The sequence below is a fragment of the Trichosurus vulpecula genome, chromosome 6 (genome assembly GCF_011100635.1).
Source record: "Trichosurus vulpecula isolate mTriVul1 chromosome 6, mTriVul1.pri, whole genome shotgun sequence".
NCBI lineage: Eukaryota > Metazoa > Chordata > Mammalia > Diprotodontia > Phalangeridae > Trichosurus > Trichosurus vulpecula.
Window position 1 is genome coordinate 76,454,629 of NC_050578.1, and position 15,663 is coordinate 76,470,291.

The window sequence follows — 15,663 nt, forward strand, 5'->3', positions numbered from 1 at the left end:
CCCTATAGATTTGGATTGCAGACTTCTATCAGAGTTGCTCCATGCAAAGATTCCCCCCTCCCCTATTGCTAGCTAGCTTCTTTTATAATTCTTGATGCATTAATTTTGTCCCCCCCCGTTAATTTTACATTATGGAAAATGTTTGTTGTCTTATCTGTAATTTCATCTATTTCTTGTCTGGTTAAATATTTTGTTCATTTTGCATTTATTTTAATGAATTTCCCTTTTTCCTTACTATTGTACAGAAATACTGTGACTTCTTTCCCCACCCCATCTCCTATGTCTTCTGAATAGTCTTTCTTCCCAAACAGTTGCTGTGATGAAGGTTATATATTTTGGCAGTTTGCCAGTATCTACTCTGGTTATAATGCCAGTGAATGAAGTCACTGTAGAAAATATAATAATGTTACAGCACCCATAAAGTAAAACCTTTTGTTAATTAGATAATTTCATCACTCTAGATTTTTAGAAAATGTTAGTTTTACCTGTTGCTTACTGAGTACAAATTAATATATAACTAGACAAAAACTTTTTTGTTTTTTAACTTACTTTAAAAATATATTTTATTTAAATATTTTAGAAAGAGAGTTTTATTGATACTTTTGTTTTAATATGTAGATTTGTCCCTGTATCCTTCCCCTTCCCGCCTCCCAGAGAGCCATCTTTTATAACAAAAAATTTTAAAAAGAAAGAGGAAGAAATTGAGCAAAATTTATCAGGATATTGAGGGGAAAAAATCTGATTTTATTTGCGGCGTTCCACCCTTGTGGACCTGGATCTCTGTGAAGGAGTGGGGAGAGGTGTCTTCTCTGGAGATACTCTTATTTATAATTCACAACATTTAGTTGTGCTCATTGTGTCTATTGTTTTTCTGACTCTACTTACTTCATTTACATCAGTTCATCTCTATATTGTTGTTGTTCATTGTTTCTTATAGCACAATATTATTTCATTACACTTATGAACCACAATTTATTTAGCCATTCCCCCATTTGATGGGTTCTATTTTGTTTCTAGCTCTTTACTACTACAAAAAGTTCTGCTGTGAATATTGGGACTTTTCTTTCTGTCTCTGACCTCTTTGGGTATCTGGGTCAAAGAGCATGGACAAGTTCCAAATGACTTTTCAGGATTATTGGACTGATTTGTAACTCTACCAGTAGTATATTAGTGTGTGTGTTGTTCTTCAGCTTCTAACATTTACTATTCTCATCTTTTGTCATCTTTGCCAGTTTACTAGGTATGAGGTAAAACCTGAGTGTTTATTTCTGCATTTATCATATTTTATTAGTGGTTTGGAGCAATTTTAAGAATATAGTTATTAATAGTTTACAGTTCTTCTTTTGAGGCCTGTTCATATCCTGTGGCCATTTATCCATTTCGGAATGACTCTTTTATATTTGTGTAAATTCCTTTTATGTAAAGATTGTGGTTGTTTCTGCTTTGCAGTAGTCCACACAAAAGATAATCAGGCTTTATAGAAATTAGTCTTTAGGGGCAGCTAGGTGGCTCAGTGAGTAGAGCACTGGCCCTGGAGTCAGGAGGACCTGAGTTCAAATTCGGCCTCAGACACTTGACACACTTCACAAGCTGTGTGACCTTGGGCAAGTCACTTAACCCCAATTGCCCTGCCTTCCCCTCTGCAAAAAAAAGGAAAAAGAAAAAGAAAAGAAAGTCTTTAGAGAGAAAGGGATGGCTCTTGTAAAGAAGTTAAAAAATTTGGAGGGGGCGTGTTAGTTAACATTTTTCACTTAACCTCTTAAACCTGTGCATCCACAAAATATTATGCTCATATGTATTCTTTAGTACAACTCTAAATTCTTTTTATTGAAAATTGTTGAGAGACTGATCATAGTGATGATTTGCTACCATGTGCTCCCAAACCTTGACCCCAAGTCTGTATTATATAGGGAGTTGCAAAAATCTTTGTGCAGTTTTTAGCTTTAACAATCTCACTAAGACTTTTAGGATTTTCTGTATTGTAGAGCAGTCGTTGGGATACTACCGGAAATGGAAAGACTTGGTTTAATTGTTAATATTTGGATTTAATGAGGTTAAACATATTTCTTTTTTATGTAGCTCAATTTAAGGCATTAAGTTGATTTCTTTTTTTAGGGGGGTGGGGGGTGGGTCTGGATCTATGATTTAATTGGTATGGGGAATTCCTGGTTAGGAAACTCTCCATACCGATACAGAGTAGCAACATTTCTATCATTTGTGTTTTTAGAGAGTTTCCTGAAGCATTGAGAGGTTAAGGAAATTGCCAGGCTCACACAGCCAGAATGTGTCCAGAAGCAAGAGTCAGACCCAGGTCTTTCTGATTGACTCCAGCTCTCTACCCGTTATGACACACTGCCTCTCTTAGTTTCCATGAAACCTCTTGAGCTATAGTAGCCAGATTTTACATTTAAATCCCTATTTAGCTGATAAATCTACAAAGAAGATTTATATGTGGCAATAAGAAACAAAATTTCGATTTGATATATCTGGAAATTTTTTTTTTTTGTTACATGTATCCTATGTTATGTATCCTTTTTGTTACTGTTTTGTCGATTAGTCATGTCTGACTATGGCTTGCCATTTCCTTCTCCAGATAAGGAAGCTGAGGCAAACAAGGTTAAGTAAAACTTGCCTGGGGGTCACAAAACTGGTAAATGTCAGAGGCCGGTTTTGAACTCAGGTCTTCCTGACTCTAGGACTGGCATGCTGTGTCACCTTAGCTACCCATGTATCCATTTATAGATTTGCAAATCAAGATGTGTTTTATCTAAGTGATGTCAAGAGATGGCAAGGAGGTCACCCAACAGTTTTGATGAATCTAGCTCCCCTCTCCTACTTCCCAAAAGTTAGTTAAACCAATAGCAAACAATTGTAACAGATATACATAGTTAAGCAAAACAGATTCCCACATTGGCCATGTCTGAAAATATATTTCTGGTTCTTGTGTATATTCTCTTTCTGCAGGGAAGTGTGGGTGCAATGCTTGGTACTCAGTTATGGTTGTTTATTGCATTAATCAGAGTTCTTAAGTCTTTCAAAGTTTATTTAGGTCTTCTCAGGTTTTTCTGCAACTGTGCTTTTTGTCATTTCTTATTGCTCAGTAATATTATATCATATTAATATAGCATAATTTGTTTAGCCATTCCCTTCATTGATGGACAGGGCTTTAGTTTCTAATTCTTGGTTACTACTAAGGGATCACCATACATATTTACATGGATGGATACATATGGATGGATGGATCTTTTCTCCCCCTCTTTAATCTCTGGTAGTGATATTGCCATGTCAAAGGTATGCACAGTTTGGTGACTTTCAGGGCATGGTTCCAAATTGCTTTCCAGAATGACTAGAACAATTCATAATTCCAACAATTGTCAGTTACCATTTTTGGTTATGTTGGCCAATCTCATGGGTGTGAGGAATATCCCTAGAGTTATTTAATTTGCCTTTTTCTAATTATTAATGATTTAGGTAATTTTTTTTTCTTGGTCACTATTTTCATCACTCCCTCATTTTAAAAAGAAAAGAGAAAAGAGGGGAAAGAAACCTTGTCCTAAATAGGTAGAATAAAGCAAAACATCCATACAGTGGCTGTGTCCAAAAATGTACATGTCCTTCTGTACCTTGAGTCCATCACCTCCATAGCAGGAGGTGGGTATCATTCTTCATCATCCATCTTCTGGAATTGAGGCTGGTCATGGTGGTGTTCAGGGCTTTCCACACCCCCTCTTTATGAAGGCGGATGAAGAGGGTGGTGTGGGAGGAGTGTGCTCAGCAACAGGGCTCTTGGCTTGATGCAGTTTGTAGTGCCTTTTCCTTTGCCCAGCACCCAGTGACAGGTTTGCATCCTTTCTTTTCCTTTCAAATCTCTCTTCAAGAACTACCCTCAGTGGTTAGAATTTGTTTTGCTTATTTAGGACTAATCCCTCCCTTAATGTACCTGCCTTCTTGCTCCCCTTTCTCCTCTTTCCCTTTTGTTACCCTACTGGGTGGAGTGTAGGTAGTTCCCAATTAATATGAATAAGGAATCTGGTGAAGTGGTCACATTATTCAGATTCACACTATTCAAAATCATAATAATTGTTTGCTAAAACAAGATAATTGGTTTCAGCCCAATGGAAACTGAAAAAAAAATTAGGTGTTTAATTTGTTTATTAATAGCAAAAAAATAAGAAAAATGTTCATTTTACTTTTTTTTACAGATAAGAGTAAGAGTAGTTATAGTAAGCAAAATTTCAAAACTTGCTAAATATTGTTCCTGATGATCATATTTCAGCAGCACAGATCAAATTGTTCTCTCTTTCTTCAACTTTTCATACACACTGGTGGGTGCAGAGAGCTTTATCTGCCTCTCTGCAAATTTGGGAAGTCCTATTCTCACAGTTGTAGTTGGATGACCTGGGGGCATTATCTGAAATCAGTAATGCTTAACTGTGTTATTGTTGGTCCTTGCAATATTTTTAAACAGCTGGCTAAAATAACTTGAAAACTAGTCTTTGAAAATAGCATTAGTCACCGCTGCCTCCTTATTTGACTGCCAAAAAACTGGAAATGATCAATGGTTGTAACCTCTCAGAGAGAGAAGACTGATAAAGAAGCAGTAGTTTTAATCTAAAATCCTCTTTATTAGAAGTGTTAGGTGATCTTTCGACACTTTAACTCAGGTTGAGTTTTTTCTTTGTTAGAAATACAAGTTCTGGAACATATCCTTTTCCAGAAAAAGCCTTTTTCATCCACATCAAAAATTCTTGGTCACTGTATCCACCCTCAATTATTTGCCACAAAATATCACCATATTTAGCCAATGCATCCCCAACTGCACTGGCCACCTCTTTAGTAATTTTAACATTATTCAGTAGAACTCAGTTTTAAAAGTGACCAGACCAATAACTAGTGCTGGACGTAAAAGGTTTTTTGCTATCCATATCATTTCCCTTTTTCTCTCACTGCCTTAAATAAACTCGAAGGTTTGGTTTGGCTGCTCTACTAAGAGGAATGCATTTAAAAAAAAAAGATTTACATAATCGTTTTTTCTGGTTTTTTTAAAATAGTATTTTCTTTTTTCCCATTACATCTAAAGACAATTTTTAACATTTATTAACATGCATTTTTGCTAGGTCTTCAATCCATACAGCTAAAAGTTATTCCATTTCTCTCACTGTAATACATTTATTCCTTGTAGTTGTTTGCAAACCACAAAAAGCTGATGCAACTTTGCCTTTTTTCTTTTATTTCACCTATGTTTTTCATAATATTCTACAATGTAGATTTGGGCATTCTGACATCCTGTTTTCATGCCATTCAAACATCATATTTTTGTTCTAATGCAATAATAGACTTTTTTTTTAACTAGCAGGTGAATCTGAAGTATTCTTTTTGTCCATTTTGTTAAGGACACCACTCTTGCAAATTAAAAAAAATTACACCACTCTTGGTAAAATGATGTATAGAGACACATCACATCCAGATGCAACAGTAGGCAAATGCAGACTGACCATGTAGCTGTGTATTAAAACTTTCAACTTCCCCTCACACATCCTGTAATTGAATTTTGGCTTACTTCAAATGGCACCTCGTAGCGTTTCATGGTTCTTACTGAATGGAATATGGCATTACTCAAACTCTCATTGATCATGACCTAGCTATATTTCTTCATCTAACTGTGTGTGTGTTGGATTCTCATCCTTTCCCTCCTTATCTGTAGTCTTCTGCTCTCAAATTTTATGAAATAACTTCTGCCACACCCTTGTATTCCTTTTTTCCCTCCCTCCCTCCATTTATATAATTCCAGTTTGCTCCCGAAAATTCAAGTACTAATTCAAAGCTCCACCAACAATATACTGGTGCCTGTCTTCCTATTGCTTGTTCCCATCTTTTGTCTTCCTTGCAAATTTTCTGTGTGCCAAGCACATAGTAGTATCTTCAGATTTTTTAGAATTTTCTAAGTAAACTATCATGTCATCAACAATAAGGATTTTTTAAAAATCTCCTTTTTGTTTATCTATACACCTTTAACTTCTTTCTCTTTGTCTTACTGCTATTGTTAGAATCTTTAAAACTATATAAAGTAATAGCAGGGAGAGTTTGGCATCCTTGCTTTACTCTTTTTTTTTTAATTGATAAAGCTATATCCCCATTGTATATGGTGCTTGCTTTTGATTTTTGCTTTTTCCTTTCAGGGTTGATTACAAATTGGTTATTTTGTATTAGGTAGATGGAGGTATTTTAATGATTATCCAAAATAGCCCCAAGTGCTCAGGGGTCTCTAAGGGTAAACTGATGGCATTTGATAATAGTTTGGAGTGAACATTTGAGTCCTGGGGGAGAAGGATTTTCAGTTCTACATGGAATGAAATCATTTGAATTAAATTATACAACAGTTCCAAATGTGGTGACTGAGGAAGCTTCTGTGCAGTACTTTTAAAAAAAATAGCATTTTTATTTTTTCCAGTTACATGTAAAGACAAATTTTAACATTCATTTTAAAAAAATTGAGTCCTGAATTTTCTCCCTCTCTCCCTCACTTCTCCCCTCCCCAAGTTAGTAAGCGGTTTAATATAGGTTACATATGTGCAATCATGTGAAACATGTTTCCATATTAGTTATGTTGTGAAAGCGGAAACAGACCAAAAGGAAAAAAAAACATGAAAAACATAAAGAAAGTGAAAATAGTGTGATTCGCTCTGCGTTCAGACTCCATCAGTTCTCTATCGATGTGAATAGTTTTTTTCATCTTGAGTCCTTTGGAATTGTCTTGGATCATTGTATTGCTGAGAATAGCATATTTCATCATCATACAGTGTTGCTATTACTGTATATAATCTGGTTCTGCTCACTTCACTTTGTATCAGTTCACATAAGTCTATAATTTTCTTTCCCTTGGTTGGGTATCAGCACCATAATCATAAAATAGAAGAGTTTTGGAGGATCCTCCCTCACCCCTTGATTTTGTAAGTAGTTTATATACTGTTGGAATAAATTTCCTTTAAAGTTCAGCTGGTCCAGGTTTTTTTTTTTATTATTATTATGGCTTGTTCATTTTTTTTTGGTCTGATATTCAGTTATTTAAGTAATCTATTTCTTGTTCTCTTATTCTTTATATTTTTTGCAAATATTCTCTTCATCTAAGTTGTCAACTTTGTGGGCATATAATTCAGTTGTTTTGGATTCACTCTTTTTCTGGGCTTCTCTCAGTTATAGTATTTCTTCATTATTTTGGATTTTTCTTTTGTTAACTCATTTCCAACCCCAATTCCTGGATTTCAGTTTTAGGCTTTGGTCAAACTCTATTTTTTGGAATGGTATGAGGAGGCCCTGTACGTGCCTTAAGACTGGGTCTCACCTTGTATAGGAATTCACGAGATTTGGCTTTGTTTCCTGATGGCTTGACTTAGATTTTTGCCTTTTTGCCTTGGCAGTTCCTGGTTCCTTCCTCCATAACCTTGAACTTGGAATTGGCTCTGTTCCTTGCTCAGACCTTGACACAGCATACCTAGATATTGTTGATGGTGCTAATGTTATACTTTTCTGCAAAATCCCTGGTTACTTTGTTTCCCAGATCCTTGACTCCTTCTCCTTAGGTGGCTTGGGTGGTGACTGCCTGGATGCTGGATCTGGTGTAAGCTGTCTGGGCACTGGTGTGGCCTTGTCTCCTGATGTGAGATCAGGCTGCTTTTAAGTTTTGCCTCCTACCTACCCTGGCTTGTGTGTGTTCATGTCTTTTGAAAAATTGTCAGTCTTTTGGTTGATAGAATGTAGAGTGTGTGAAATAAGGTTGGAAAGATAGTTTGGAGTCTTGTATGTGGGGAGGGGGCAAGGGGTGTGTGGTTAAATGCCAAGCTAATGAACTTAAAATGATAAAGAGTTTTTGAAAGATATTTCAGATATTAATTATATTGAATTTGTACTTTTACCATTCTTATCCTTGTCTTCTTCTTGACCTGTTATTTTATGTATTGCTTTTCAGATACCAGAAGTTGCTTACGTATAGCTGCGTATATTCTGCAATTAGAAGTATAGCATTGTTTTGTTTTTTATTTTTCAGGTAGCTGTGTAAAGTTGGGTGGCAGGCAGATCCAGAGGGTATCATGAAGTTTCCAGGCCCCTTGGAAAATCAGAGATTATCTTTCCTTCTGGAGATGGCAATCTCTAGGGAAGCCCAGATGTGGAAGGTTAATGTGCTCAAAATACCTACCAATCAGGTAAACATTTTGATTTTCTTTACTGGAGCTACTTAGAACAAAGATAAGATAGATCCTACTGCCTCATACTTTGATAACCTCATTCAAGGATTTCAAGGGGGTGTCATAGAAAATCATTTTTGTCATAACTTTGTAGCTATTTCAAAAGTATTTTCATGTTCTTAAGAGACATGCTTCAAGATAAGATTAAGAATTTGTTCCTATAACTAAGACAAAATTGGTTTTCTGCCAGTGAAGCTTGAACTTCCTTCCTATGACTTTGGAACATAGGCTTATCTTCTGTGTGGCTCCTCTGATGGTAATAGTAAGTCTTACAGAAAGACACTCTGAGACCAGTTATTATGCACAACAAAAATTAGTTTACTGCAGATGTTCATTATTCAACCCAGATTTGTAGGTGTGAACATGCATGTTATTTAGGTCAGCAGTTAAGGATGGTCATAATCTTTACTTTGTTCAACAGAGAGAAGTCTCATTGAAAGAGCCATTGTTTCCGTTTTTATTTCTATTCCTCACCTGGAAAAACAACATCTTTCTCTTTCTGTGGTTAGTAGAATGGGTGGCATCCCTATTTTAACAATGAGTAAACAGACTTAAAAGGTTAAGTGACTTACTTAATTCATTCATAGCAAGTGACTAACAAGACTGGAACCAGAATGCAGGTTTCCAGGCTACTAGTTTGGAATCTTTTTGACTATAAACGATACCTGCTTTTGACACAGATTTTCTAGAAACCATTTGGTGAATCTTGTTTTTCCATAGGAACAGTGTTCTAACTGGGGACTGTTCTGACCAAGGCCTTGGTTTCAAGTGATTCATTTATGACTAACAGTGTCATCCACAATAAAAATAGAGTTTCAGGCTAGTTTTGTAGTTACGTCCAAAAAATGGATATAAATTATAGTACATATTAAGAATGCAAGTGTCCTTATGTAAATTATATATATATGCACATAAGATATGCTCTGAGGAATAATGGCTAGCTCTTCTATAATGCTTTAAATATTAGCAAAGCATTTTACATAGATTATTTCATTTGATCTTCACAAAGAACCCTGTGAGGTAGGTGTATTTATTAGTCTCATCTTGCAGATGAGAGGTTAAAATAGGTTATGTGACTTGCCCAGGGTCACATGACTGAGGAAAGGCCTTGTAGGAGGTAGTATTTGAACAAGACTTTTTAAAGGAGGCTGGGGATTCCGAAATGTGGGTAAGTCACTGAGTCATAAATGTTAGACTTTGTGTAAGGCTTTATAGACACAGGAGGTGGATTGTCACAGTGAGATATAGCAAGGTTATTTTGGCTGGAGCATAGTATATGAAAAGGATGATGGGGGAGACAGTATACCAATAACTGTGTACATACAAGATATGTACAGTACAAATGGAAGGCCCTAGAAGTGTGTATTAGGAGGGAGAGTAGGAATCAGGAAAAGCCTCCATCTAGAAGATAAGAGTTTGAATTGAGTCTGGAAGGTGGCCCAAAAACCCTGAGAAAGAGGTGAGGAGGGAGATAATTCCAGGCATGTAATACAGGTCCGTTGGAGGTAGGTTGTGAAGAACCAAAAAGAATTTGTACATGGCTCTTCTCCTTAAAGCCCATTAGTACTTACCCTGGTTTTCATCCTCTACTGCCTTCTCCAGCAGATTGCCTCCTCTGTTATCCTCACTCACTAATCAGTCAGTCATTAAACATTAAGCACTTAATATGATAAGCTGTGCTAAGCACTAGGGATAGAAAAAAAGGGCAAAAGACAGTACCCAGAAGAGACAACAAGCAAACAAATATGTACCCACAAGCTATATACAAGATTTAAAGTGATAATGTTTGTGTGGCGCTTACTAAGCACTCAACAAAGAGAGACTACACTAGAATTAAGAGGAGTTGGGAAAGGCTTCCTGTAAAAGATGGGATTTTATTTGGGACTTAAAGGGACCCAGGGAAGCCAGTAGGTGGAGATGAGGAAGGCTGGCATTCTAGGCATGGGGGCAGCCAAAGAATATGCCAGAGCCAAGAAATAGGGAGTTTCCTGTTGTTTGAACACCCAAGAGGCCAGCGTCATAGATCATAGTATGCGGTATGGATCTGGCTCCTTCCCTGATGCCTCCAGATGCATTCATGTCTCTCCCATCTGTAAGAAACTCAGTTGATCAGACCATTCCTGCTGACTATTAATCTGTATCTCCTCACTTTCTCAGCTAAAGGAAGCCATGCACCTTAGGTACCTTCACTTTCCTCTCGCTTACTTCTAAACCCTCTACATTTTGACTTCCAACCTCCTGATTCAGCTGAAACTGCTCTCTGAAGTTCCCAGTGATCTCTTAATTGCTATATCTAATGATTTAATTCTTTGCCTTTTCATTAGCTCTGCCCTGAATGCTTTTCTTCTTACTTCTGCCTTCTGGCTGTTCTGTATTCCTTCAAAGCCCAGCTCAAATTTCACCACCTGCAAGAGGCCTCTCCTGGTCCCTATCCATGTCCCCATTCTCCCCACTCAACCTAACTGCTAGTGTCTTTCCTCTGAGATTTCCTTCCATTTACATCGCATTTATCTTATTGGTATGTGGTCATTTACAAGTTATCTCCCTCACCAGATTGTGAACTGTGGAAGGCAGGGCCTGTGTTTTTGCCTTTCTTTGAATCTGTAGTGCTTGGCGCATTGTGAGTGCTTAATAGATGCCTGTTGACAGACTGATTATCTGATTATATTTGATGTTAAGGAAATGGGGAGCCACTAGAGTGTATTGAATTGGAAAGTGAGTGGTCAGAGGGCTTATGGTGATATTTTGGGAGCTGTGTGGAGACTGGATTAGAGAAGAGAGACAGAGCTAGAAGGCTATTTTGGTAATCCAGGCAAAAAGATGAGGCTGGAACTGGGTGTGGTAATGGCTGAATAGAGAGATGGGTATAGATGGGGAGATGCTGGGGAGGTAGGAGCAAGGAGACTTGGAAGCTCCTGGCTCTTTGGAGGATTCCAAGCTGACCAGCATCTTCTGTGTCCACGGGAAAGCCTCCCCTTTTGTAAAGAAAAGCAGGTTCTGGGGATTACTTCCTTAGCATTATACTTAAAAATCATGTCTGGGATTAAAATCTAACTGTAACAAGGAGGTGGGATGGATCTTTGCTCTAGTGATTACTTTCCCAAGAGAGCATCAAAATAGCTAATTCATCTGTTTCTTTAAAAAGCTGCTCCACATTACACTTTTAGCTTTTGTTAGTATGAGTGCTTAATTACAGTTGTGATTCATTTACAACTGCACGGTTGTCCCTGAAGATTTGTGTATAGAGATTTCATCCATTTACTAAATACTAGGTCTTTGGAGTTAATTCTATACTAATGGTTTTACAATTTTTTCACAGTCCACTTCATCCAGTCAGAAGTTCCAACAGACTTTCCACTTTCAAACAGAAAACAAAAAGTCCACATGACCAGAAATAATAGAATAGAATTCCCTTTGGTGAGACACCATAGAAGTATGTCAAAAGTGAATTGTTATGTAATTTCATAAATAAAAATATAGGCACAGTGTAAACTTTAAGGCCAAACCACTGATCACTTGGAAGACTACTTATATCATCAAGAAAAAAATGCCAAATCTATCAGTACAAAACCTTTTTCTCCTATTTAATCTATATTTAATATCTTTTGGTTGAATTTATCAGAATTGTAAATAAGATTTTCCCCCCAGAGGCAATTGCCATTAAGTGACTGAGTCAGACCAGATTTGAGCTGAGATCCTCTTTACTCCAGGGCCTGTGCTCTCTCCATTTTGCTACTGAGCAGAGATCCTAATAGTGCATACAGTACTTGGCTATTCCAAAGACCCAGGAGCTGTGGGGTCTTGGTTTCATATGTAGTATACTAGCCCTAAGTGGGCAGAGTGAGTTTGAAGATAAGTAGTTAGGCAGTAGCATTGTTCCTTTTCACACACTCTATACCCTGGCGGATTTCTTGCTTTCTTATCAAGACATTCCAGACATTCTGGTCGTAGTGCCTGTGCACAGACTTGCACTCATACCACTCACTAGAGGAACTTCTGCCCCAGGCCCTAGTTTCCTCCATAGTGACTGCCTCTCCCTGGATACAGTTTTAGGAATTCCTGGCTAGCCTTCCCTCACTCTACTTCCCCCTTTGTGACTACCGCCTTCCCTCTCATTCCGCTTCTGGGACCCTGGTTCCTCAGTGGGATCTGCTGCTCTGTGGGTGAATGGCTCCCCCATCATCCTTGTTTGCCGATTAAAACACCAGCTCCTTGAGGCTCCTGGCTCTTGGCTTTTTTGCCTGTATCTTCAGCAGTGAGCCCAGGCCTTGGCACTTGGTGCACACTAGATGCTTTTGAACTCATTCTTCACTACCATTTGGGTTCAGCGTGTTTTCAGTAGAGCTTCATCACAGAATCTCCAAGCTGTCCGGACTTGCGGTGCCATCTTGTTTCACTCATGCCCAGTTAGGCACTCCCTGTCTAGCCTCTGCTGTGCTGTGTTCTCCACAGGCTGCTGTTTGATTGGCTTTTTAAATCTCATTGATACCATTTCCTTTTCTCTACCTTCATTTCTGGACATTAATTGTATGTGAACTTCCCCCCCCTTTTTAAAAAAAATAAGTAGTATTAAATATGGTTACTAAGTGCTTCTACATATGTTATGCCCACTTTACAGATGAAGAAACTGAAGCTTAGTTCTGTCCTGGGACACTGAGTAAATAAGGCCACAGAATATTCTCAGGCATTCTGCATAGAAAACAGAGTGCTATGGAAGAGTACAGAGAACATCTTCCAGTCTAGCCCCTCATTGTACAGAAGTGGACTTGCCTGAGGCCACACAAGCATTAAGCTTCAGAGGCAGCATTTGAACCCAATACCTCTGATCCCAGAGCCAGTGCTAGTTACACTGCCTCTTTTAGCGAAACTGTTTAGTCACAGATTTTGAGAAAGGACCCCTGCTGTGACATTCTAGGAGGGGGTCTATTTAAAGTCAGGCTTTAGTGTCCCTCAGAGAACTTACAGTCTAGTTAGGAGTCTAGTCAGTGACCTCCATTGGCCTTTTCAGCTTGAAAATGTGTATAAAGTAAATTTAGTAGATAGGCAAAACCCTGTTATATTGCTTCAGTAAACAGATAAAGATTTACTCCTAGCTAGCCTGCCTTCTGTGACCAGTTGTTGAAAGATTTCTTTTAGGACTCCTGACTGCTGTGTTAGGAAAGGCCTTATTTGTTTCCTCCAGTGGCAGATATTGAACCAGACTCTGTCCTCAGGGGCCAGGGGAAATAAAACAGCTATTTATCTTACAGGTTAGTGAGTGGACACTGGAGGTGATTTACTCAGCCAGAGCGTGGGGTGGGGAGGATACTGGAGGTCCCTGACTTCCTCCAGGCAGGGCATCTTCCAAGCCTGGCCCGCCTCTCGCTGCGGCACCCTGCAGCGCAGAACCCTGCCTGCAATTACATTTCCAGATGATAAGTTTTGAGCCATTCTTATTGGGGATTATGAATAGAGTGTGCTAAACCTCTGAAAACAGATTTTTAAAAAGTATAAAGTCCTAGATGAATTTTTTAATGTTGCTTGTGCCTCAAGGTGTTAAAAATTAAATGGAGAAAAACCTTATAAAGTCCTCTTGTTTCACACAGATTGTTTTGAGTGGAATCAGAGGACAAAACAGTGTTATTGTGCCCATCTCAAATGCACAAATACTGTCTGTGTCAGACTGGAATGTGACTGTTCCACTCCAGTTGTTTTGCCAGCTTGAAACCAAGTGAAAGTAATAGCACAGGGATCACCCTGTTTCTTGAGGTCTGATTAGAAGCAAGCTATTTTTATTTAAAAAGTTAGAATAGTCTCTGTTTTGTTTGAAAAACAAAAAGCAAGCAGAAAATTACTTTAGTTTTTCATTTGTTACAGGCTTTTGATTCCAGTTTGTCTTTACACACTCCCCCAGTTTTGCTTCAGTGTTTCAGAAGGCAGTATTCACAGAAGTTGAAATATGTTATACGCAGACCAGTGACCATGAATGTTTATCACACGTGGGATCCCCTAGTAGGAACAGGCTGGAACCTAATTTAATCAGGAAGCATTTATTAAGTGTTTATTCTGTCCTTGGGGATACAAGGAATGGCTGAAACAAACAAAACTAGGCCCTGCCTTCTGCTAGCTCACTTTCTAATACAAGAGAATCGTGACTAGCCAGTGTTTCTGCAGTGTTTTGAGGTTTACAAAAAACTTTTGCATACCTTACCTTATATGATCCTCACAACACCCCTTGGGGGGGTAGGTGCTGTTATTATCCTCATTTTATAGATGAGGAAACTGAGCCTGAGAGATTAGGTGACTTGGCCAGGGTCACACAGGCTACTAAGTGACTGAGGCCAGATTTGAACTTGGGGTCTTCTAGATTGCCCCCTATCCACTATGCCAACTAGCAGCCTGTGTCACAAAGATGGTGGAAGATAATCTGAAAGGAGAGCTATGATGATGAGATGGGAAGGCCCCCTCCAGAAGGTAAGCTTTTGAAGGAAGCTAGTATGTGTAAGTCTTACCCAGTGTAAGACTTAGTCCAACTGAAGTTCATTTTATTAGATTGTGTCTAATGCTCTAGCTAGCCTGTCACAACTCTTACAGAGCCTTACTCTGCTGTCGGTGTGTTAGCAGTCAGTCTCCCAGCCTCGTGTCATCTGCAGGTTTGATGAGCATGCCCTCTATGTTTTTATCCAAGTCATTGATACAGATGTTAAATATCACAGATCCCGTCAACGTTCCACAAGAGATGTCCTGCCACATTGACATTGAACAACCAGTTTTTGAGTGTGGCCGTCTGACCGTTGTGAATCAATCCGATTATCTTACATCCACATCCTTCTGTTTTTTGCCCCAGAAGAGTATGAAATACCTTGTCTAAAGCTTTTCTAAAACCTCGGTCAGTTGCACACCCAGTGTTCCCCTCATCATTCAGTAAGGCTGTCACAAAGGAGACAGAGTTAGGCAGATAAGACCTGTTCTTGACGAGGCCCCAGGCTGGCTCTGTGTAGTAATCACTGTTTCACTTTCTAGATAGTCACTAACTAACTTTGAAATGACTTCATTCTAAAATGTTCTCAAGAAGTGAAGTCAGGCTCACTGGCCTCGAGTGGGCAGACTCTGCTTGCTTGCCTTTTCTGGGAATCATGACATTTGCCCTTCTCCAATCTTACATTACCTTTTCCTGTTTTCCTGGTCTTTCTGTTATCATTGATAGTAGTTTAGGGGGAAAAAAACCAGCATCTGCCAGTTTTCAAAACCAGAACATGTCATTCATCTGGCCCAGTTATCTGAATTCAGCAAAGGAAGCTAGGTGTTCTCTCATTATTTCCTTATTTATCTTGAGCATAAACTTGTTCCATCATTTTACAAAAACAAAATAAATATTGAATAGCTCTGCATTATCTTTGTGAGTTGTCTCGTCCATCCCACGGAGGGGGATCCTGTCTTT

The 15,663-nt window shown here is 38.4% G+C and overlaps 1 protein-coding gene across 1 annotated transcript in view; it reads left to right on the forward strand.

Annotated features, from left to right (window-relative positions):
* Positions 1–15,663, forward strand: part of CCNI (cyclin I) — a 43,452-nt gene that overhangs the window by 10,454 nt on the left and 17,335 nt on the right. Inside the window, exon 2 of the mRNA XM_036762601.1 lies at positions 8,045–8,201. Within this exon, the coding sequence (XP_036618496.1) occupies positions 8,088–8,201 (114 nt within the window). The 5' untranslated portion in view covers positions 8,045–8,087. The remainder of the gene's footprint in view (positions 1–8,044; positions 8,202–15,663) is intronic.